The 25,396-nt window shown below is 42.1% G+C and overlaps 1 protein-coding gene across 6 annotated transcripts in view; it reads left to right on the forward strand.

Annotated features, from left to right (window-relative positions):
• The first annotated feature begins 23 nt into the window (after nucleotides 1–23).
• esrrb (estrogen-related receptor beta) overlaps nucleotides 24–25,396 on the forward strand; it is a 45,026-nt gene continuing 19,653 nt past the window's right edge. The window contains exons 1-4 of one of the 6 annotated variants that reach the window (XM_086275617.1): nucleotides 25–207; nucleotides 7,208–7,276; nucleotides 16,362–16,771; nucleotides 22,366–22,491. In XM_086275617.1, coding sequence (XP_086131743.1) covers nucleotides 16,375–16,771; nucleotides 22,366–22,491 — 523 coding nt within the window. In that variant the 5' untranslated portion in view covers nucleotides 25–207; nucleotides 7,208–7,276; nucleotides 16,362–16,374. Of the gene's footprint in view, nucleotides 208–3,270; nucleotides 3,673–7,207; nucleotides 7,277–15,954; nucleotides 15,977–16,361; nucleotides 16,772–22,365; nucleotides 22,492–25,396 lie in introns of those variants that run through there. The other 5 variants (XM_086275614.1, XM_086275615.1, XM_086275618.1 and 2 more) reach the window with 5 other exon arrangements.

A 25,396-nucleotide genomic window follows, 5' to 3' on the forward strand; every position in this document is an offset into this window, starting at 1 on the left:
TGCCTGCCGGTGGAGGTGTTTGGTTTTGCCACAGGGCGCGCGCCGGAGGAGGAGTGGATAGTGCGGCTGCCGTTGTGTGACAGTTAAACGCGGCGCTCAGACACACAGAGCCACACTACCACCACCAACACCACTACAACCTGGAGACACCACCTCTACAGTGCGCGGTGCTCAGCCCGGGGATGTGACATGACTTGTCCGAGTAAGGTACACGGCACGTTCATCAACCGTATTTATCTTCCAATTACACATCCAACACACGTGATTTTAACAGTTTGATTTAATAGGTTTAACATTTTTTTATACTAGTTTACTTATCTTTTAGCTTGAATAACGTCAGCGTGCGGGCAGTTTAGCTCTTACTATTAAAGCATGCGCAGTGCACGTGCAACACCACCTTTTTCACTGGTCATATAAATCATATCAATTACGATATTTACGTGATTAATTCTGTATGCCTGCCATAGGGTAAAAACTAGTGAGGCCTATTATCAGGTTTAGTTTCCGAGGAAGGAAAAAATACGACTTTATAGCAGTCTTTTTAAGGACATTAAGTTGTTTTAAAGCTTTTCTGCTCATTATCCCACACTTGTTTACATAAACAGACTTTAATATCATTTATTTTTTAATAATAAAATTAACTTGACATTTAGAGAGTTAATGCCATACTTGTTGAAGCACACTGATTCTTCAGGTTGCCTCAGTGTTGTCAGAACTTTGTAATTTGCTTTCAGTGCTATTAGTGTTTGTGTGTTTGTGTGTGGCGTTTTATGACACAAACAGGTGTAATTTTGTCAGTGTCGAGACTTTCAATGCAAATAGTACCAAGTCTTTAATGGTTGTGTAGAGGTTCTTTGCCTTTCTCACCTGAAGTGACTTTCAACACACCTTAATTACTGTTTTACTTGCATACATGTAGTACATGTGAACCAACAAACAGGCAGGTGTGAGGTGAGCAGGCTTGAAGAATGCAAACAGGAATCTCAATTTAAAAAACAAAAAAGAACCCGAAAAAGGGAAAAGAAAAATTTTAGTCTCTCAACTTCAGCCCCGTTCAAGTGTGATTGAGTGTTTGCCTACAACAGGTCTATTATTTATTTGAATCAGATCCCTTTCTGTCAAACAGCTGCCACAAGCTGTGATTTTTTTTTTTCATAACAGAGCTGATAAGAAGCAGCGATAACAGCAGCATGGCTTTCATGGCTCACACTGCATGACAAAAGTATGTATGATGTCAAGTCCCGGGAGGCCTATAGGAAATATGCAGAAATGTGATTCGTCAAATGACGGCAGTTATCACTGTTAAAAAGTTAGAAACCAGTCTGTCATGAGACTGTTTGGTAATAATATGATCTCCTAACATCACTGCTACTGTAACGTATGCCCTGTTCAGCGCATTTAACACAAAACAATAATTTTTTTGTAGCTGTTGCACTATTTAAAAATATTTTACATCATTTACCAGACAACTTGAACAACAACCAACAACCTGAAATTGGCTGAATCTATACCCATGCCTTGTCTTCCTTATTATTCAATATTCAGCTCGTATTGAAGCCCAAGAACTGTAATTTTGATTTTATTCCTGAATTAGGTAAATTAAACTGACAGGTGTTTGATTTGGCATCGACCTTGATTGTATTTTCATTTATTTAGTCATTTTGTTTTGTCACAAAAAAGGGAGCAGATGCTGTGTGATGTGATGCCACCTTAGAGGCACCATTGCTGCACATCAATAGGCCTGTGATGATCAATAGGGATTGCGTGATGTTTTTGCATTGATTATAGAAACGTGAGCCGATGAATGGAACCGGATTCCTCTCCGGGGGGGAGGGGGGGGGGGGGTGTTGTGCTGTTCCTGTTCGGAAGAGGAAACTGAAGAGCTGCAAAACGACACAACACACCCTTTTTTGCATGAATCTGTCGCTAGATCACTCCTCCTCGCTTCCTCACTCACTCAAACTTTACTTTTTTATTGAAGAGTCTGAAGGCTCTTATCAGCCGCCTTGTGAGGTTTTTTTTTTTTTTGTGAAATGGGCAAGCTGCTGTTTCTTCTCAGTTCAATTCGACCAAGTGCCAAGATACCATGGTAAGCTCTGTTCTTATAATGTGGGGATACAGTAACATGGAGACCCTCACTGACTGTGAAATGGTATCTGCATTCTCTGCATTCTTACTGAGCTTGATCAACAGCGAAGCACAGGCGCTTATAAAGCTGGGGTTAGAAGAGACAGAGCTGGATTTTCTGCTGCTTTAGAAGATGATGGGCTTCGAGAATATGAGTTATGGCTTGAGATCATCTCTCACAGGTGGTGAAAGGTTCACAATGGTCCCTCACATGTAACACCCGCGAATGGAGCTAATGACACCGCTCAATAAATACATTTACTGTCCTCAGCGCGGTTTGAAAGCTATTGCTTTTTGAAAGCGAAGTGCTGCGGATGCACTCGACTGCCTGCTGGAACTTCTATAGTGTTGCTCTCGGCTGGCGTCAGATCTGACTTTATCATGTGTTGTGTAACAGTGCAGGTATCATTTTGATCTTAAAAAAACTTGAAGTGTGTGACAGCAGGCTTAGTACTGCCGTGCAGTCATATCTCTGAGGTGTGTGTGTTGCTTGGTTAAGTTCAGTGTTCATGTGTGGTTGCTTTATGACACCACTTCAAATTAACCCCAGCACGGTTGGATATAACACAGAAAACTAAAGAGATACAGCAGGTAAAATGTCACATTTAAAGAGACCTTGCTTTATATTGTTAAAAAAACCACTCAATTCAGAACAGCAAGTATTGAAACTCTGATTTATTTTTGCTTTATGAACACTAGGAGCTTCCCCTGATACTTAAAACCCCTTACTTCTCTTTATCATCTTATTTATTTAACTTTCTAGCACCCATCTCTGTCATATCATGAGATGGAAACTTTGTGTGTTGACCGCTAGATCGCTGTTGTTCATGCGATAGCTTGTTTTGTCTATGTCCGTGTGAGCCATGCGTGTTGTGCATAGCGGAGAGTGTGAGCGAGCGTTTGGATCCCTCCTCCCCCAGTGCACCGCCGGCCCCCTCTGTCGCTTTAAGTCCTGCCCCTCAGAGCCAGCCAACAGCAGCTGTTCCATATTCATCAAGCCCTTGAGTCTTAAAGAGCCCTATCCCGACCATGGAAAGAGTCATTCCTCTTGCTCGCACTCTCATGCTCTCTCCATCTTAGCGCTCATCCCGCTGCTGCCTGCGCTTCTCTGTCTCTCTCACTCTCTCTCTAGCTTTCTCTCACCCCCCCACCCCACCCCCTTTTTACCTCTCCTGTCGATCTGTCCCTCCCCCCTTCACTCTCTCTCTTTCCCTCTCTGCCTCTCACACATACACTCAGACACACTCTTTCTCTCTCTCCCACTCATATATACATAAACACACGCGCATACACAACACACATGCTCAGGCACACACACGCCCACTCAATCCATCAGAGTCCAGCATACCTGTGCAGGCTGGGGGGAAGCGGTGCTGGAGGGGGTTTTCGGCAGCGTTGTCTCTGAGGGTGCTTTGCTATCATTTGGGAAAGAAGCGGGTCTCAATTGTTTTCTCTTTCCTCTTCCTCTCATTCCTGGAATGCTAAAACTGGACTGATGGACATTTCAGAACTTTGTCTTCCAGACCCTCTCAGCTATCATAACCAGTAGGTGCACTTGTTTCTCTGTTTTCCCCCTTTTATTTCTTTTTTAACCTCTGCCGTTGATCCCTTTGCTTTTTCCTGTATTTTCCTTTCATTTTTCTTCTATTTAAAAAAATATAATCTGCTCTTTACCTACTCTTCTTTTACTTTTCTACTAGTCGAGGCGCTGAACTTTTAACTTTCTAATTCCTGGCTGTTCTTTTTGTATAGCCTCTTAACGCCAACTCAAACTCCTTACCTGCACTTTTTTTCCCGTTCATTGTTTTGAGGGATTTTAAATATCGTTGGACTTGACAGGATTGAGCAGCAGAGCAGGTGCAACTGTGTAAATGCGTGTATGGGTGTGTGGCACATCATGATGTATGTTTTATAAATATCTTTCAGAGCATGGCTGATTGATTTAACTTGGCCCTTTGAAGCAGTGTGTGTGTGTGTGTGTGTGTGTGTGTGTGCGTGTGTGTTTTCCTTTTTTCCTTTCCTTTTTTTTTACTCTATAGAATTTGGGGGGTGCCTGTCCAGTTTGGTTAGGAGCTTGTTTGCTGATGGCTTTGTCCCTAGATCCGGCCACCCAGGCAGACTGAGAATGATATTATAAAGAGGAGAGATTAACGTGAATCCGTAGAACTGGAGAGGATAAATTACACGCTGTAATATATATTTGTAGCCAGGCAAGACGAATGAAAGGACCCTGTAACCTCAGTCAGGCGGCAGGTCTGTCCCAGTCAGCGGCGTGCCGGGCAAGCTGCTGTCTCGACAGCTCCTGGCTGCTGGGACAGTCTGGGCTTACAGTGCCTTCACCAAACTTTTTAAATCAACCAGTATCTTACATTTAAAACAAAACAAATTACCTTTAGTTAAGGTATTTTTTGTATCACCAGTTTTCTTTGTAATTATTATTATTATTTTTTAGAAGCAGTTTTATCATTATGGTACAAATATATCTAACAACAACCAATAACAGATATAGTATGAAAACCAGCCTCTAAGACATTTGGCTGTTCTAAAGTTTTTTGTTATGAATTTAAGCAGGTTATAAATCATATATTTTGTAAATGATAATAATTATAAGGGTTATTATGTAGAAGTTTAAAGAAATTTCAGGAGCTTTTCCCAAATTAGACAGTGTTTTATAATAATTTAATATTTTTGGTAAATAATTTTTTCTTGTTAGTGTTGTTCTCATATTATTCAGTTTTACCATAAATAAGATATTTAGTTTTTTTTAATTAATTAGATTTTAAAAAATGTGAAAATCATTAACAGAAAACAGTTAGAGCTCAATTCTCTTAGTGTTTCTTACTTTTTTGACTTTTTTAGTTTGAGCTTTAATCACTGCAAATTCAAAGTTCTTCTAGGATACTTATGAATAATAAGGAATAAATGGAATCATCTCTGTTTTTTTCCCTTAAGATGTATTTTGTGTAGTTTCATTCTTTGATACATCTTAAAATTAAATTAAACAAACCCTAAAAAAGTGAACATTTCTATTGCATGTCAGGTACGATGGGCTCAAGTCATAATGTCTTTTTTGTATTCTTTTGTCTGTATTTCCTAATTAGGAAAAGAAAACCACTGCAATTTTTATTTCTTTTAGAAGAGCTTTACATATTTACACCAGTATGTAATCACATATTTAAGTTTTCATTTTTTAATGGACTCATTAATGGTTTCCTGTAAAATCCAGTTTTCAGCAGAAATTGAACTATATGAATTGCACAAGTTGAAACATTAAACATTTAAATTTTAGGACAGTTTCAATTATGTCGAAAAATAATTGCTTAGTAAGTCTTTTAGTTTAAATCAGTTTGATCTTTCAGGTGTCAGAATTCAGATTTTTTTCATTGTATTTCTTAAAGAAATTACACATAATCTAGTATTTGTTTTTCCGTTTTTCAGGTGTGAAAGACGAAGTTTATGTAGCTGTGCTGGGATATTTTTTAGTAATACTTAAAGAGTGAAGTATATTTATGTTTGTTTATTATCAGAGATGTAGTTATGTTGTGCTGATTTAAAATCTGTCTAAAATAATAGGAAACATTAAATATAATTTAGTGATTATGCTGAATATAAATAATTATATTTGTACTTGACGGTGAGCAGAAAATCTACTCTTTCAAAGCTCAGTTGTGAACAGGTGTTTAACATATTAGTAACTGTTTACATTTCTTTTGAAATGGCAATCAGTAAACCTAAAATATCTTAATGAAGGAATGCTCAGCAGTAATGTGAACGTATATCAATCCCCCAAAACAGTTAATTTGTGGGCTCTTTTCAGCACATGCTTGTGTGCTGCTGGTAATTTTGGCTCAGCAGTAGCTCTCTGCTAATTATGCACTGGTATTTGCAGCCTCTTACTGAGCGCTGGATGCGGCCGCGATGCTTAAGTGAGAGGATTAGTAGAACGTATGTGCTCTATGTTATTAGCACAACAGTGTAGTGCCGTATCACTGTAGTACCTATACTGAACCGAAGGCATCAATACTGCCTGGGAATTAGCTGGAAGGAGAGTTTTTATCTTTTAAACAGAGAGATGCTTCTCTTGTTTCTTTAATGTTGGAAATCAATTGAAAAGAAACGTCGACGTTATTGCAACTTGTTCTAATAATGTTTTATGTTCCCATTACATTCGCCCCGTTTTACAGTTTTGCTTCAGTTGTTTAAATCCAAGTGTTTTTTATCGTGTAGTGGAATTAGATTCTCTGCACTCACTTGTGTTGCACTGGCTGTTGCACTCTCTTTAGAAACCAGCTCTGGTTGAGGATTGCAAGTGTAAGTTTTTCAGTGCTTGTTAGAAAACACAACATTTGAGTGGCAGCAAATTGAGATGTGACTTCTCTCTGCTTCTAAATGTTCCATCAACACCCAGGCTTCCCTTAAGCCCTGGCAGAGGCACTGCAATAAACTAACTAGGCTATCCAATTTCCCTTCATGAAATAAGAGCTTTTTAATGTATTTTCAGAGAAGCAGAAAGAAGTTAACACACAGTGATGAATTAGATTTCAATTTATTTGACTTCATTCCCAGCTTGCTGCATTAAAGCCTGCAAACACCCATCTCTAGCAGTCCGTCCACTTGATTCTTATTAGGTTTCAGAAAACAAGGCGAGGGAATTGCATTAGTGTATCTTAAGTTAAAAGCTCCTTGCTCTTTGACCAAGTGTTTCATTGTTATAGGGTTAATCAGATTTTTGCTGTCTTCATGGAGATGCTATCACAGGCTAGAGGCAGTGGTGGGTAACCAAAGCAGCCGTGCACAGACGCTACCCAGATGGGATCAGCTTACGGTAATTTGGTTTCAGAATACATTACCAGAAGAAGCTCCTGGCCGAGAATTGCCACCCCGCTATGAGCCAGGAGCCGGTGGCCTCTGTAGCTGCAGCATGGAGCCCAGGCAACCCACCTGTCCTGCTCTTACTTTCCTCATCTCCCAGAGCAAATGTTAGGAGGTTTTTTGGGATGTGTGCCTTTTAAAGAGAAACCTAATGTGCTTAAGCTCAGATTTTTGCCAAATTCTAAATACTTCTTCCTTGTACCAACAGGGCTTTGTTGTCCAATTCATTAGAGAGATTCCTGAGTCCACTGGCCACGCTGGAGCCCTCTCATTTCTGGTATCTAGTATCATTACTTTCACTGTAAATATGTCACTCAGCTCAAGCTGAGCGGGGGGAGCATGTTGTCTCTCTCCAGGCCAAATGGTGATGCAGAGTGTGTTGGCAATGTCTAGATAGTCTCAATTCTGTAGCTTCAGAGGTATTTGGGTTCATAGTTGTTAGTGCTGAGGCTGGCTTTTAAGGAGCTGCCAAATCAAGCACCTTCTTGTGTTGCTTTATTTCCCAGGTCATTAACTGATAAAATAAAAGGACAAGAGAAGGTTTCAGGATCCAGGCTGGTTCTTTTTTCTGTATTTCTTTACTCTAAAACTTACTAAAGACCAGATTCTGAATGTTTCTTTTTAGTATTGGTCAGTTTTGGAAGATCATGCTTTCATAATAACATGCTCTCTCTTGAGAGCCTATTTGATATTTGGCCTTTACATCTTTTCATGATTACTTATAATACCTCTTTGGCTATTTTATAACATCCACCTGCACAGATATCACCAAATGTCACTGCATGCGTCCCTCCTGATTTCTCATCCATGGTAACCTTGGACACCTCCACCGCAGTGTGAGAATCTGTTTAAAAATAACCAGGCCCATTAGTCTAGAAGGATAATGCTAGCCTATGTGGGCTCTCATGCCCTTGTGGCAGCAGAGTGCTATCACTGACACAGTGCGTCAGCACTTCTTCCTGTTGCTCCAACACTGAAGGGCTCCACTTCATTTACACACATCCATGCAAGCATGCATCCTCACACACACACATACATACAGTCACATACACACACCTACAATAGAAAGCGGAAATTGGGAAATACACCACGGTCAAGAAAAGAGCCGTTAGCATGAGCTGTTGAGTGTTGCATTACAAGAAAACACCACACGGTGAAGATTAAAAGCAAAATCAGCCGTGATTACAAAGTTTAACATTTTTTGTGCAAACATTTTGCTTTCTATTTGATTGCAGTCACATTGTGCGACTCCAGGTTCAGTAATTCACACTTAGTTAAAAAATGACATGACGTAAGGTGGGTAACGATATGGGTGTTTATCATTGAAGGCTATTAGTATTGAGCGGTCAGTTGTTTGAAGGTTATGTTTCGGAGCAGTAATTGAAATGCAAAATAACATTAAGATCGATGCTTAGCTTTGTTTATTTATGAAATCAATATTGGAAGCGTCCATCACTGAAGCAGCTCTGATTCCTACTGACAGCTTCACCAGGTCTTCTATGCATGGTCTGCGTGAGCCTTCCACCCATTACAGCTTTTAGAGGAATAACGTTTTTTTTGTCATCGCTTTTTGGAGAGCTGTTCGAATGTTTCAGGTTCATGTGCTGAAACACGCAGAGCACAGCCTTAAAGAAAGCTGTAGGGCTCAGCTTCATGAACTGCTGAAATTGTTAAACTGAAAACATGCTGCATGTACAGAGGCTGTCTTACGGGTGTGTCTACGAGAGAGAGAGAGAGAGAGAGAGCACTACTATTGCTTATCCCAGATTTGCCCTGGGCAATTAGATGTAACCAATAATCACCCAGTAACAGAACAGTGTGCAAAACGCCGGTCAGTGTCTCTGTGCTTACATATTTGGACCCTGCTATTAGAAAAATAAAAGCAACTTTTGTTTGAGATTTTAATTCATGTAAAAAATAAATAAATTAAAAAGCAGCGCAAAAATATTTGAATGTCTTTGTCAAATAAGAGTTAGTGAAAGTCTTAAATGTAAGAACATTTTACACATTTACTTCTGAGTCTTTGGTGTTGTTTAGACTTCAGTTTTTTAAATGTGGAGTCATTATAAATGATAAATACAGTATACTGTATAAATCAGAACAAGCTTCTAATTTTTGTGCTCGGTTTCCAAATAACCAAATTCTTGTCTGCTCTCCAAACTTTTCAGTGACACAAATATGGAAGCAAAGGGAAAATTAAATTATAACTCAATCTGAAAATCAGGCTGTTCACCCTTACTGTCATCAAGGGCAGTTTTTATTAGAGGTTAACATTTTTTTACAACTTTTCTTGTCATATAATAATTAAATCTGATAACTGACAGATTTGTTAGTGTAAAAGTGTGTGTGTGTATTCCTCTGCATCTGCCTTCAGTTTATACGACCGTGTGCTTATATGAGTATTTGCCTGTTGGTCACAAAACATGTGCACATTAAAACGTCACCTTAAGAGACCGCCCTTGCATCCTTAAGTACAATCAAACGTTCACACACTGAGTGGCTGCTTGTCGAAATGTTGAGAGGCCCCCTCTCCCACTACATCCTGTGACGCGAGACGTTGGTAAAAACCGCGTCGCACGTTTAGATGTCAACCCCCCCACCTCCCCACCCCTGAAGGAGATGCATTAATTCAGGAAATATCCCCAAAGTTTAATTATTCCTGAATGGTGTGGTGGTGGACACAACCATATAAATCAGTTAGGCCCACCCGCCTTTTTATTACCAGCACTATTTATGGAGAATGTGTGGCAGCTGGTAGAGATGAGCCTGTAAAAAGCTAGAGGCTATTGCTGTGACTGTGTCGACTGCTGTGGCGTGTGACAGTCATAACAATGGTGTTTCTGAGTAACAGCAATTCGTTTTGGAGTCGTCTGAATTGTGTGCCTCGAACAACGCTTTAAACGCGAGGAATCAAGTTACATCTTTAACTCACAGATGTCGTATCGCGCGCCGCGCTGTGATTGCTCACTGACCGTGAGCCTCTGCAAACGCCGTCACGTCTGAAACACCTGATAAACCTCCGATTTTTGACCTGTTAATTTTGCTCTAGCATTTGTGTATGTACGCGTGTGTGTGTGTGTGTGTCTGTTTATATTTGTGTCCTCTTCTGATAAAGGGGATAATTTGTGGTGGAGGCAGGATTGGCTCTTTGTTTTAGGCAGGTAGAGTTTCCTCCTAAACAAGGACGGCCTATCAGAAGAAGATTAATGAAGTAATTTCATGCATGGCTCTATGCCTCCGTCCCCCTCTACGCACAGTGACTGTGTCTAAACCTGTGATTTACATTGCACTGTGTTAAATAGCCTTAACCCTTTATAAAAATATTTCTTTCTGTTTGTGACACACACAGGCACACACACACTTAGACACACAAACAATAAAAAAAATCATCCAGCACAGCTTGCAACTTTCTGTGAAAATTAGCCCTGTTTTCTCTCTTGGTTTGCTCCACAAATATCTCTGAATGCTCTCTGAACTGCAATGCATGACTTTTAGTTATGCGCAAACTTTTTTCTTTTCTTCATTATTCAAATTTTATAATCCCACCTCCCTCCTCATGGAGCGTGCTGTGGTTGATATCTGTTGGCTTTTTACTGGATTTGTTGCAGTTAAGCAAAACTTTAGCAGTCGGCTTTTATCGTGCAAAACTGAACGTGCAGTTTTTTTAAGAAAAAGTGTTAAAGTTCAGATTGTATTGAATCACACTGTTCATGAGGATTTGCATAATATATCACTATAATGCATTCCTGAGAATAATACATTATCTTTACAATTTTAGAAAAAACGACTCGTTGTTAGTGCATTTATTTGCACCGTGCTCTTATTTGAGTTTTACAGCCAAATTTAATTAAGCAGTTTTAATAAATGTTCACATTTTTAAAACCATCACATGACAAAGAAACGGTTTAGTTAAACCGTCTGTAGTAAAGGGGAGAAACCTCCATGTCACAGTATCGCAGGAGAACGTACTGTGATATTGTTGCCTGTGTATCGGTAACATATCACACAACACAGGGTTGTGTCCGATGTCATCACCTAACCCCAAGTTTTCTAGGCCCCAAGGCAAATTTTTTTTTTTTTTTTTTGCCATGCACCATAATTACTTTTTGTAGTTATCAAGAGCCATTGTAAATTCATGTTGCTAAATTATACCATGAGTGTGCCACATAATGGATGTAATGAAAAGTAATCTTTGGTAACGGCACGGCAGGCCGGAATTATCCCTGAACTTCCTTTTTTACATACAGCGTGATGGGCTGTCCAACTCTGCAGAGAGCCGTTCCCACTGGTTCTGCATAGAAGATTGTTAACTCCTTGCTTTCTGTCGTAAGAAGTTTAGACGGCGGTTACTTCCCCCCCGACCCCCCCACCCACACTTCCACTGACAGAAGCTCTGTCATTAGCCGGTTGCTTCCCTCAACATCCTGAACTCAGCCCCTTATAAGAACAAGATCTGCCCAGAGCGGCCCAGACAGTTTACGTCAGACAAACAGCAGCGCCTGTGTCACGAGAGGCCCTCTCTCTTCTGCCAGCAGCGTCTCTAGAACAGGAAGGAGCGGGAGGGGCGATCGATAGATGTGATCTGCTTCTTGGTCGACTCTATCTTGTGGTGCTGCTGGAGCGTGGGGCTCATGTTGTCGTAGTGGAGTGAGCTCATGGCTTTATAAAGACTACAGTAACATCGCTGTGAAGCAGCTAAATATAATCCTTTGCTAGAGCACCACGGAGCAGCAGCAGCGCAGTCCCTGAGAAGTGGTAACCCTGCCCTGGCCCCTGTAGCCTCCTGACTATCGATCTGGGACCCTCACTCCCCATCACAACAGTAAACACTCTCTTCTCTGTTTCTTCTAATGTAGCCCCTCACTCACTCTCTCTTTTCCTGTTTTTTTTTCCCTCCGCTTTCCTTTTGTTTGCCTCCATAGATCTGCAAATCATAAATCTCTGTCAGCGTCTTCTGAGTGTCTGGCACATCCGTTAATAAAGATGCCCCTCCCCTCTCCTCAGGTCCACCCCCTCCTCTCAGTCCTCTCCCTGTCTCTAATGAATGAGAAACTCCAAAATCAGGGGCCTCTTCCTCATAGATTAGAATGGGTCCCTGTGGAGTGCCGGTCTTGCCTCCAACCAAACCACCGCCGTCAGCCACACGACACACCGCCAACCCCCAAATTTCCATCTTTCATATTCTGTCTGCAGTGCAAATACACACTCGCATATGAGCGCATAAACCAATCTAACAGACACACACACTTATGCTCATTGCCCCAAGAGTCTTTTGGCCCTTATTCCCCTGGTGGTCATTAACCTGGAGCCAGTTAGACAGAGAGAGGCACACTCCATATTTTGGAATCTCCATTCCCTTCCTTTCTCCCAGGGGCCAAACCAACCCCTCCTTGAGCCTCGGTCCTTTTTCATTTACATTTTCCCCCGTGTGAATGTGCGGCGAGCACCCTTGGTGGCTTTCAAGCCTCTGTGCGTATTTCTGTGACTTTTGTGGGGCCGTGTAGATTTTGACCATGATTTTCGCTTTTACAAAAAAATGAGTCCCTGGCTCTGTGTGTGTGTTGGAGCGGTAAAAGGTGGCAGTGGCCCCTGGAGGAGAGGTCAGCGTGGCAGCTGCCAGCGGGTTCTTGGCTGTGCTGAGGAGGCTGCGCTGGGCTGCAAGGGGGTCTGTCAGGAGCTAATTGAGTTCGTCCTACCACCGCTGACTCTGGGGCCAGTGGCTTATCAGGCCACATCGCCTGAGGCCCACGAGACAGATCTGCCCCTACTGGGGCATCTGATATCACCATCGCCCTGCCTTGAGATGTCAACCCCCACCGCCTACCCGTTCTTCCCCTTCGCTTGTGCAGTCTGATCAGGTAGCAGGAGTGTGACACTCTAAGATGAGGTGAGCAAATGTTATAAAAATTGTGTTTTTTGGCATCTGGCGGCCTTGAGAGTGAAAAGGACATGAGGAATGTACTCGCTGCTTGAGTTGAGTCTCTAGCGCAGGGTTGTACTCTGTGCTTGGGATTTATACATGAAACAGGGAGAGCGTGGCAGTCACACAGAGAAAAATGGAAGATGTCACTATCCTCCTGAAGAGAGCTGCTAGCTCTCAGCAGGCATACTTACAAATTGGCTCAATTAGATCCTGAATGTTCTCCGTTCTCATAACAGTGTCATCCAATGTTCAGAATTTCGCTCGCAGGCAAAGGGAAAGAGTGGAGATGTTAGGAAAGAGCGCTCCGTGGCTCTCCTCTCGGAAATCGCGGAACGGTGAGTGTGATACGAGCTGCCACATCATTAGGCCGGCTAATCCCAGTCACAGCAGCACTGGTGGAATGATATTAGGGATCTGAAATGCCTTTAGGAGGGCCAGGTGGAATCAGATTAAAACCAAACTGCGCAGTGTGCGTTTGCGGGCCCATAACCTACTACTCAGCATGAATTTTGATCGGTACAAAGGGAACAAAAGGAGGAGGAACAGAGGGAGAAAATGGGAGAGGGGGAGATACTGTGTCTTAGATGAGTGCTGCTCCTTTAGGCAGCCAGGCAGCAGATTTTGAAAAAAAAAGAGAGAGAGAAAAAAGCTCTTACCTTGAGGAAGGAAGAAAGAACTATAGATTTTACAGCATCAAGTCTCAGTTCAACACACCCTTTCCTGTCTGCTCTGTCTGTGGCACACAAGCTAATTAGCACCTGCCCCACATATTGAATTATTTATCGGGACTATTGCTGCTGTCAAACAATTTAATGTTCATAATTCATTTTCCCGTACAGTTGTATTTATAGATTTAAATTGGCCCTGTCCCACTAGAGATTACCAATATTTATAGAAATATTTTCGACTGTTTGATTAATACGCCAGGTTCTCATGGTTAGTATTCCCTCAGTATCATTAATCAATATATGCAGGCTTGTTAAAAACATAAGCATAGCAGTGATATAATGTGTCATAGCGGTGTGAGTTAAGGGGATTCTAGCCAGCACATTCATTATAAATGACCACATTGAGCTGGAGGGGAAACAGTTAAGACACTTATGCAATTATGCTAAGTGTCACCCTCGAGGTGGCCTTTGAACTTGGGTTAAGCTTACTCTGAATTTCTGAAATAAAAGCTAAATGGAGCCATCTTGTGCTCCTATGTTTTAATATATAGCCTTTAATAAGCCAAGTGCAGGTGCCCTGTCGCGCAGGTGCACATATCCATCCTGAAACGGAGAACATAAAGCAGATGAACACAGAGCGTGCATTAATTTATGGGTATGTAATCTGCATTCGTTATTAAGAGCGGCGAGATCTATTTTAGAAAGGCATGAACATGATTCACTTTTTTTTCTGCAAACCATTTAAGAGTAGAGGCAGGTAATTAAAAAAAAAACGGTAATTCTTAACAACCACCCGTTATACAGTTATTGCATGAATTGGTTAAATTGAGAGTAAGTGAAAGAAAGAGGAAATGAAGCATGTATTGGATTGCTTTTTGCGAAACAGGATGGCGGCTGTGTGTCAGTTTTATATTTTGAGAGGTTTTATATCACAAGAAGGATTCCAGGAGAGCTCGGGCAAAGAGCTTATTCCACAAGGTCAACGGTTTTAACAGGGGACGTTTTTTTTATTTTTATTATTTATTTTAGCAGTTAACCTTTTTGTGAATTTCCAGAAGTGCTAGGCACCTGGAGCTCCAATGAATATACATGACAGCAGGGAGGGGAAACCCGGGAATGAGATTTAATTTGACACGCTGACCCCCATCTCCACGGGCCCTGGAATCCAGGGTGAGAAAATAAGGTTGACCCACTGACCCCTGGGCTTGAACCCCTCCGTCACCCATCTTCACAATTAAATCAGCCTCAGAGAGCGAGAAGCAGTGTGGCCAACCAACGGCGGACACCACAGCATACGCTTCTCGCTTCCTGTTTCCTCTGAAGTGCTCTGAGAGCAGTCCAGTCCAAAAGATAGGAGCCCAAGTGGGAAACAGCATCTTCTCCCCGTGTTGATGGTAAACCTGACATGTCAAATATGTAAACATTACCGTTAGTTGGCAATATGCTAATGAAACTAATGTGCTAAAGCACAACTTGGGCTTTCTAGCTGCCACTCATGAGAAACCCTTGAAACTGAATTTGCATAAGCCACGCAAGGCTCAATTTTGTTAATGTAGGCAAGTGCAGGTAACCTTTCACCCCTTCAGTGGTACCCTCATGCATAGGGGTGTGTGCGTATGTTAGTGTGTGACCTCGCCTTGACCCTAAGAGGTTACTGTGTCTACACGGCATCCCCAGCAGATTGAGTTATTCATCTCCTCCACCACTTCACCTCTTCAATACACTCTATTTGCAGATGGAAAAACGAGTTGAGTGTGTCCAGGATAAGTTTTTTTCCCCCTCTTCGTTGTTCTCTTAGTGCAATTTCAAGTTAAAGGTTATAGAGCTGAACTGAAGTAGATTTATATGGGCAGGAGAGGCTTCAGAGAGGATTTTGTGGCCGCAGTCAAAAGACTGCACTTTAGTCTGCACACGTTACAGCATCAGATTGCATGTACTCCAAAATACAGTTATTAGGCAGACAGTGAAAAAGTCAATATCTTCCCATCATGTTTCCTTTTGGTTGACTGCTGACTCAAGGAGACAAGCCAAGGTCCACTGTGCTCTCTAGACTACGGAGATGCCCCCATCTTTGATGTGTGTGCACGCTCTGTGTGTGTGGGTGTGTTAAGTCTTCAGAGTGCCCTTTCTCTCCTCCTCTTATTCTCTTTCAACTACCTTTTTTTCACTGGGTTTGTGTGGCGTACGGACTTGTGCCGCCGTGTTTGGTGTGTATTTTTGCTCTGAAGCGCTTTCGCAGCTGCTGTAATGTGTGGCTAATGAAGCACTTCCCTTCCCCCTGGTTGACTGGTGTAAAGGGATTGTTAGGGCACAGTGGAGTAGACAGACAAGTTGGAAAGATTAAAAAAAACAGAGATGACTACATATTTAAATTTCAATTTTAAACGTAAGGCTGCAACCACACGAAACTTATCATCTGTCCTCTTTTCAGTTTCCTCTCCTTTGTGAAAAGAAAATCAAACACATGTTTTTCCACTGTAAAAGCTGTGAAAGTGAGTTGTTCTGCTCTGTAGTTGTAAATAAGCAGTATGTTAGCGCTCATCTTTTCACACTCCATTCACTCCAAATTTCTCGTTAAAGGAAAGAAGCATTTCTGTTACAGTTGTTCTGAATTGCCATATAATCTAATAATTTGCTGTCTCCTGCACTTCTGTCACTTGGCTGGTTGATGAGATTCATTACTGCTCTCCGAAGACCTCTGCTAATCATCTTCATCTTCTCCACCCTCCACACCCTCTTTCCTATCAACCCTACCCCCCACCCCCTTCCAGGCTGCTGAATAGAATGGCCGCTGATGACCGGCATCTACCCTCCAGCTGTGGGTCCTACATCAAGACGGAGCCATCCAGTCCTTCCTCGGTCATCGACACGGTCAGCCACCACAGCCCCAGCGGCAACTCGGACGCCAGCGGCGGCTATGTCAGCACCATGAACAGCCACTCGAACGGCCTGGACTCTCCTCCTATGTTCACCCCCAGCGGGCTTGGGGCTGGCACCTGCCGCAAGCGCTATGACGACTGCTCCAGCACCATCATGGAGGACTCGTCCATAAAGTGCGAATACATGTTGAACTCCCTCCCCAAGAGGCTGTGCCTGGTCTGTGGAGATATAGCCTCGGGGTATCACTATGGGGTAGCCTCTTGTGAGGCCTGCAAAGCCTTTTTTAAAAGGACAATACAAGGTATTTTTCTTCTTTCACCCCGCCCGACAAACACTCAATACAAGATATTTCATCCCATGTCGCTGCATCACAGAACACCAAAACACCCTCCATACAAGACACCTTTGGCCTCACAACAGCACTGAAACATACTCAGTCCAAACACTTTCCTATGTAAAAAAAAAAAAAATCACTGGAGTGTGGAAGATGCCTCATACCACAGGGGACCAGTAGCCTCCAGAAACATATCAGGCTCTGTTTTTAATTTATTCACAACTCAACAAAACAAAACAGAAAAATAAAATTCTCTTTAATGATTAACAAATAATTATGCGTTTTGAAAAGAATCTTTACAATAAAACTGAAATAAAAGAAAAAGAGGGAGACTTGAACACAGAGGAGGCAACTGTTGAGATTATGACATCATCTGTCATGGTGGGTGGAGTTTGATGGAGGCAATATCATCACTCAGAGGGCAGATTTGGTGGAGGGTGGGGGCTGTTTGTCCAGATGCCTTGGGGGGGTGCAGAGTGCATGCTTTATTATTCTTGTTCTGACTTGTGTGTGTGGGGGGGACGGGACTAGTGTGAGACTGTTCTATCTGCAAGGCATGATGTATCACAGCTTCTCATTGGAGAGGCAATGAAAGGCCCCCCACTGTGAAACTGTGCGCTCCGCTCCAGATTAATCAGGGCGACGAAGATGTTGTTGAGCAGAAAAAAAAAATTTGCACAACAGGCACAGCTGCCCAGAACTAAGCTGTGCTGGCTTAGTCGTGGAATAAATTCAGTGAAAAACAAACTAGATAAAACAGATCAAATGAACCTAAGGGTTTGGTTAAGGTGAAACAAAACAATCATTTTGTCCGCTGCTTTCAGGGAATTTTTTCATCAGCAAATAATTGCGGGCATTAAATGGAGAGCAGGCTGCCTGTCTTGATGCTAGGTGTTGATTTTGGACCTTACTTCCCTATCAGCTTTAGACAGTCTATGTACCTTTTGCAGGCAAACAAAAGCATTAGGCCAAATCCTCCTGTTTACCCATGCTGCCATCAGCAATCCTGTCTATTGACAAAAGATGAACATTTTCTCTCAAGTAACATAACTGGGCTTTTGTCCCTTCACTAAAAGTACACTGACGGCGACACAATGGGACAGAAAAGAGGCATCGGGAAAGAATGAGACGTCTTAAGTGGAGCAACGGCCCAAACAATTAAGAGCAAGGTACATGGAAAGAAAAAATTGAATGCTCCTCTTTTTTCCCCCCTCGCTTTGCATTGTCAATTTGAAATCCCTCTCTTTCTCTTCTTGGAGGGCTGCCTGTAATGGAGCTAATCTGCCGTCGTTTGTCCGAGCCACAGGAGTTTTGTCAATAACAATCAGCGTTTGGAAAGTGTAATTAAGGCCGAGGCTTTTCATTAGGAAGAAGGGAGGGGGCCGTCTCCAGGGACGGGCATGCCAATTAGAAACTCAGGCACGCGTCGCCGGGTAATTTCAGGGAAAGGAGGGGAAAAAAACCCAGGACTTCTTTAGATTGGAGAGGGAGCCTGCTGCTCTTTCAGAGGAGCGGAGGAGAGGCTTAATGGCATAATAATCAGACAGGGGTCCCAGGCAGAGGATGCAGGGCTCTTTTTTTTTTTTGGGAGGGGGGGGGGGTGGTAAAATCCTTCCGAAATGATGAAAGAAACACATGCAGGATTGCTAGAGGAAAATGGAAGCGGTAAAGAGCAGGATGTAGAGCCCTTGAAAAGAATGAGAGGGTGCCGTTGATGAGAACTGATTAATTAAAGGAATAACGAGGCAGTCAAGGGTGGAGTGTGAGACGGCCCTCTCTAATGAGAAGAAAACAAAGGAGCTGTCTTTCCCAGCCCTTTCTCACATTGTTCTATAACACTTAGGGCAAACATGTGAAGTTAATGTTAACCGTGTACACGACAATTTCTTTATCACCTTGTGCTCACCTTGTGTAACTGTGATTTAGCAACTTATTCTTGACAATGCTATTAAAACGCAGGCTTAAATTATTATTATATAAATAAAATATTATTTTCAGTGAGTGTGTGCACAAATGTGTGCGCCTGTCCTTTCAGACTGCTTCAGTTCTCTTATGGCCTGTGCTTTTTTAAGGCCACGTCCCTACCGTTTTCAACAAACACGGATGGCACATCCATCTTCTGCCACCTATTCATCCAGTTTAAAAGCCCCTTGAACTCATATGTGGAGATAGTTGCTTTAGTCAAGGCCAGACCCAAATTAAAGTCAACCTAGATCTCCATCCATCCCAGAAATACCCCTGTTCTCAATGCGCCCTAATCATACCTCCAGCCCTGCACCTCGCGCGCCCCACCAATCAAAAGCATAAATGTCTTATTGAACCGTGTTTTCTTCCCATTTTGAACCCAAGTGCAAAATTGCTTGAAAACCGACTGAACTCAGTGGCCCTCTTTTATATGAAGTAACAGACCTTGACAGTAAGCCTGTAAAAGTCAGTTTAGATTTTGATGAGAAATACCTGCCATTTTACTGTAATTTACTTACAAGACCTGACTTTCCCCCTCTGTGCCCTGGCATGGGTCCTGAAAAGCCATAAAATAGATTGAGACAGATACTTATCAAGAGAAGAAGGAGGCAAATCTTTTTCTTCTCCCTTCACTCTGTAATGTTATTGGTAACCATACCATAACCTCTCTAAAGACAGATAAACCCCCGAGCATGGCCCTCGGGTTAAAGGGGTTCCCGCCAGTGCGCTTCGTTTTAGAAAATGAAAGTTGCCATACAGTCGCTCTAGCAGCCAGTGTATCTGTGCAGCGTTTCTGAACGGCAGATCTGTTGTATGACATTTATTACAAGCACACCATTAAATCTGTTGTCACCGTCTGTGTTTAACTCCTGTTCAGTATAGTGCAATTTGTTATTAGATAAAAGACAAAAGAGACTGTTAGAGCCGTTCAGCCATCTGTTCTCTTTTATACCCTCTGAGCCCTGATATTAGTTCAGTTTAGTTAATTTCAGTATAACTCAATACAGTTAAGTCCGCTGAATTACAGTCCAGTAAAATACTTTATTAATTTTTTTAAGAAGACAACTCAAGCAAAGACGATAATAATTCAGTTATGGCGTCTATGCAAGTAAATTAAATATTTAAATCTTTTAACTTTAGTTGACTTCATTTCACTTTGACTATTTAAGGGTCAGTACCTAATTAGCCATTATTTTGGATATAATGTAGGTTAAGAGTATGACCACATACAAGTGAAACTGAAGCTTTATGCTTTTCACGTCTGTGTTTACAAAACTGCTGATGGGAGCAAACCTTTTAACGCAATCAGTTAATATAATGAGTTACGTGTAATAAAAAAGATCTGCCATAGATTTGGGACTCGTAACGTGCTGTAGTCTTGTGCTTTAAACATGATTGCAAAGCTACATTTTTGTCTACATTCACGTTCATTTATTATGTCCGTTAGCATTTTCTTCTGCACTTATATTGACTTAAAATAACAGGTCAGAAGCAGCAGTCATGCTAGAAAGTGATACTTTGGTAAGGTTGCGTGTGTGCTGACACTGAAACAATCCCTGTTCTAAATATAAATCAAATGTAGGGATGAAAAATGAGTTAATCCACCTCTCACTCTGCCTTGAGCTATGAGAAGCCCCCTCTGACAGAACATCAGACGAACGTGGGGGTGGGGGGGAGTCGGCTGGGGGGGTGAATACGGTAGCGCAGAAGTGTGGGCTCGCATGTTTGCTTTTGTTTCTGGAGTGTGCGATATCAAAGGGCTAACTTAGTTAGTGCCAGGTGTGGTTTGTGCGGTTTGTGCACGTGTCCTTGGGATCCCCTGAGAAACGAAACGGAGAGGAGGAAGAAAAAAACAACAACCCATAAGCATCACCACACAGGGTCAGCTGTGCTGTATAAGCCCTGCAACATATCGTGGTGTGCGGTCCACAAGTTCCTAATTGTATAATTTAGTGAAATGCAAATGAAAGATATATATTTTTTTAGATTTAGTGCTTTACATCAAAATTAAAGATTGGTTAGTGTGTAATGGAAACACAAACAGAAAAAAGCCTCAGAAGATTAACTTCTGTGCAGGGCGGCACTGATTGCCTCCTGCCAGATTATGAGAAAGGGATAGGATTATTATGGTCTGGTTCTGCTATGACAACAGAGAAAACAGACAGAGGAAAGACAATCAGAGCTCATCAGCCACTTGCCTCACACATTTATTTACCCCAACCCCAAAGAGAAGAGGAGAATTAGCATAATGATTTCTAACCCAGATATAAAGAGGAATTTCTAATTATTTATAACATCTTGGGACCCTCTACTTGATCTGTCCAATAATGTTAACATAATTGCATAAGCTGTCAAAGGATGTTAGAGGGCTAGCATAGGAATGCCAGTGGAATATTACACAGCTTTCTGTACAGAAATGTGAACTCAGGGTCAGAGCTGGGGTGCAGCTTCAGGACGTCGGGGTGCAATCCTAATGTGCTTGCGTGTGAATGTGTCTGGACGGTGTGCGCACACACAAGGAAATGCTTCCCCCTTTGGAAGAGGTTGGTGGGTGGAGAGCACGTTTGCTACGTCCTGTTTGCTTAGATGCACTTTAATGGATAAGGATGTTTATGTTGTGGGAATTATAACGATTAGGTTCGATTCTGACATTAGATGTCAATCTATTTCAGCACTACACTGGAAAAGACAAACAATAGGTTAAAAGAAAAGTTTAGAAAATATCAATGTCAAAATCCTTCAAGCTAAAAGCCCACTCAAGATGAGGATAATTCAAATTCCTAGGCCGAAGCAACCATTACACTGAAACCCTTTATTGAAAACCCCTGAATGCAGTAAAATGTAGGGAATCAGGCAGCAGCGGAGGAACTGCCTCACATACCCTGCCCTTCCTATTGCTAATGCTAGAGTAGTGCGGAACCGGCGCTTTTATTGTGTAGCAATGAAACTCTTTTTCATTGCTCCGTCCTGGAATCAGACGCTGCAGCTGAATAATGCATAAGGCCTCTTGCCTGTACACTATGTAAATAGTCAACAATGGCAACAGTGGTAACAACAGGTTTGGGTCTGCAGGAGTATTATGTAAAGTGGTCAGGGGCAGTGTGTCTGGCTCTCTAGCCTGCTATTGAAGCAGTGGCAGGCCCCTCTGAGCGCAGAGGGACATGGCCTGCGCCCGGGGCCTGGAGGGGACATGCACAGAATTAATGAGACCAATTTAGTGTTGCAGTAGAGTGGCATCTGCTGAACAGTCCTAAAGGACTGTTTTAGATTTCACTCCACCCCTAACCTCTTGCCCTTTACTCCTTGCCCCCACCACCTCTCCTCAGACTCTGGACCTCAGTACTAGAAGGTACTCCACACACTGGAGGGCACATAGAAATTGGTTCTGTAAGAATCTATATGATTAACAGGTGCCCATACCAGAGTGGTTATTATATAATAGACCATCTAAACACAATGATGGTGTTTTCTGCATTTACTGGGAGCACCCAGCTAAGCATCAGGTCCAAAATGCTTGTACTTTATACTCTACTCGTTATTTGAATATGGCATTGGTGCTAAGCTGTGCTTCTCCTTCTTCTTCTTCTTCTTCACAGGTAACATAGAATACAGCTGTCCTGCCACAAATGAATGTGAGATCACAAAACGGAGACGCAAATCATGTCAGGCTTGTCGCTTCATGAAATGCCTCAAAGTGGGGATGCTCAAAGAAGGTAAGAAGAGTAAGAACATTTTTTATTATTCTTACACACTCATGTAGCATAGATCTTGTAGCATAGAAGCACACACTTTATACAAAAACAATTGATCAGATCAACAATAGTCTAATACATCATCATCGCGTGCCTGATGTCTTATGACCCACCAAGAAGGCCCATGTTATTTTTTCCTGCAGCAGCTCGTTTTATGCATTTCCACAGTGAGAAATGCATAAAACGAGCTGGCCGGCACAACAGTTCCCAGCCCCTTGTCCTCCCCCTCCTATCCACACAGCAGTAAATAATGTGCAGTTGAGTTGGGGACAGAAATATGCTGAATAGCTTGATCCCTGCCTTTGAGTAATAGAAATGTAACAGTATTCCACTTGGAAAGGCTCAGGCCAGGTCCCTGAGCACACACCCGCAACAGTCTCAGCTCTCCCTGGCATATTGATCCACTAAATGTTTTCCGAACATCTCAGCTCTCTTCCTGCGGATGGTTTTTTAAAGTCACGCCAACAGGGAATTCAGTGACAATTAAACATGCTTCCGATGGATTTGTCTGGCTGGTTTTCTCTCCCCCTCCCTTTCCCCACTGACTGACTCCCCCGAGACACAAACCTTGGCTGCTCTTCTAGCGGAGGCACCTGTCCACTCTCCCTCATCCCACTGCACTAGTGGGTGAGTTTTCACCTCCCTTACTCTTTCTGTTTCTGTCAGTTTATCATTTGCTGTTTGCTTGAAATATAAAATAAAATAAAAGATAGACAAATAACATAGAAATGACAATATCTGGAGGGAAGCAGTGTTGTTTTTGTTTTCACTCATTTTTATTTTGCTTCTCTCTTAAGTGCAGATAAAAGCAGGAAGGGTAGGTTTTTTCATCCCTCACGGTTGGGCGGTGGTATAAATGCTTTGCCAGATAAGAGCTCCGAAATCGAAGATAAATTAAATCCAGTTAAAACGTCCACTTTTAAATTCTCTGCCAAACTCCGTGAAATTTATATACTCTGCTTTTATTCATCCCATTATTCTCTTCTATTGGAGAGTGGGGGATTTATAGATGCATACATACCCAGTCGCGACCTGAAGCCGGAGTCGTAGCCCGTATGGATCCCAACCCAGTAACAGAATCTGCTGGACTGTGCACAGCCAGATAAAGCCTCAATGCCAGAATGACAGAGTAATCGCATTACTATCTGATGAAAAATTTATGCCAATATATCACCTTGGAGAATAAGAGACTACAAAAATATGTAGCCGTTGCTATAAATGAATGACTGGTGTCAGGTCAGGCTAAAAATGAGCGTAAAACCCGAATATGCAGAGTACGGCTAAGCCTGAGGTTCTAATGCACTCCTCTGTGTACTCAGCACATTATCAGAATAAGAATAATTCTTCTCCTTTACATAGTGGCTGTCATCACCGCACGGCAGCTATTGTCACTGTGCGTGATTAAAGTCATGTGCTGGTGTTCACAGATCCCTCTCATATAACTGATTTTTGTCACAGTCGAAATTATGAAACATGCTGGCTGTGACCAAGAAAACGAGCGTTTGCTTGAGCTCTTGTCTTGGGGCTGTGTCACCAAGACTAAATGGAAAGAGAGACACGTGGTCTGTGCCGACTGTAAGCTCAATGAAGCCGTCGGCTCAGGAAATGGTGGCAACCGCTCATGTGGCTCTGGTTGCAACTTACTTTCATTACTGCAGAAAGGTCACATTGTGTCTCAATGGAAAATTGCCTAATTATAACTTTATAGCCCCAACAAAGTGCATTGCTGACCCCCCAAAGAAACATAAGTTTAAATCCTTCACTAGATTTAAACAAAAAAATAAAACAACTTAAGATTTCACGTCTCTGTTCTGTGTGGGTACACCTGTGAAAGCAAAGCCACTAAAGCCACATTTGGCACTTCAATATTGGAAACCGGATAGGAGGCATAAGGAAAATGGTCTTGGAAGATCAGCAGTCCGATTACAGGAGGCCTGCCTGAACCTTGTGTTGAGTAGCTGTACTTTCCCTTGACTGTGTAAAGGAGGAAGTGATCAATAGACTAATCAAATGTCAGATGCAACAGGTTTTTCCTCTGATCAATGGAAACAGATCAGAGCTTAGAGCAAGAGAGAAGACAAGATAGTATTGAGAGATTAGACTGACATCATTCAGTGGCAGTTGCTGTCCACCACGACTTCCTTTCTCTCGCACACTCACACTACTGTACATGCCTCCACATGCAAGAATGGGCAGGTATATTTTACATAGTGCTTTTTCTAGTCTTACTGGCTGCTCAGAGCTCAAGAAAATCGACCATTTCTGTAAAGTTAATATATATTTTTATCTGCACATCCACAGCATTGACCAAAGACAATAGCTTTTTGTTCCATTGTCCTAATTTTGGAATACTGTGTGTTAAAGGAATCGTCTGGTTTTGCAAGGAAGCAGTGCGACAGCTGTGAAGATTTGCTGAACAAAGGAGTGTGTCTGTACTGATTAGGGCTGCCACAAACGATTATTTTGATAGTCGACTAGTCACCGATTATTTATGTGATTAGTCGACTAATCAGATCATCATCCACTGGACGTAAAACTACAGCTTATTGCACCAGCAGCATCTGCTCTTATATAACTATCATTAGCTTACAGCTTTAAGCTTTTAAGGTGCTAACTAAAAATAAAGACAAGATGATAGTTTATTCAATTTTAATGAAATTTGCAGATTGTTTCGGTAAAGTTTAATAAACTCCTTGCTATCTAAAATATAACAGGACACCGGAGTAAATTCTGGAGCATCTCACACTTCTGATAATCAGCTGTCTGCTTGACGTTTATTCAGCTGTGTAAAAACTATAACTTTAATCTCAGCCAAACCGATTTACTCAGGAACAAATAAAATACAAAAAAAAAAAAAAAAAAAAAGCCAAACAAC

This window comes from Aulonocara sp. 'chitande type north' Nkhata Bay, linkage group LG19 (genome assembly GCF_057382095.1).
Source record: "Aulonocara sp. 'chitande type north' Nkhata Bay isolate Kocher_YH1m ecotype deep benthic linkage group LG19, A_spYH_male_GT1.1, whole genome shotgun sequence".
Classification (NCBI taxonomy): Eukaryota; Metazoa; Chordata; class Actinopteri; order Cichliformes; family Cichlidae; genus Aulonocara; species Aulonocara sp. 'chitande type north' Nkhata Bay.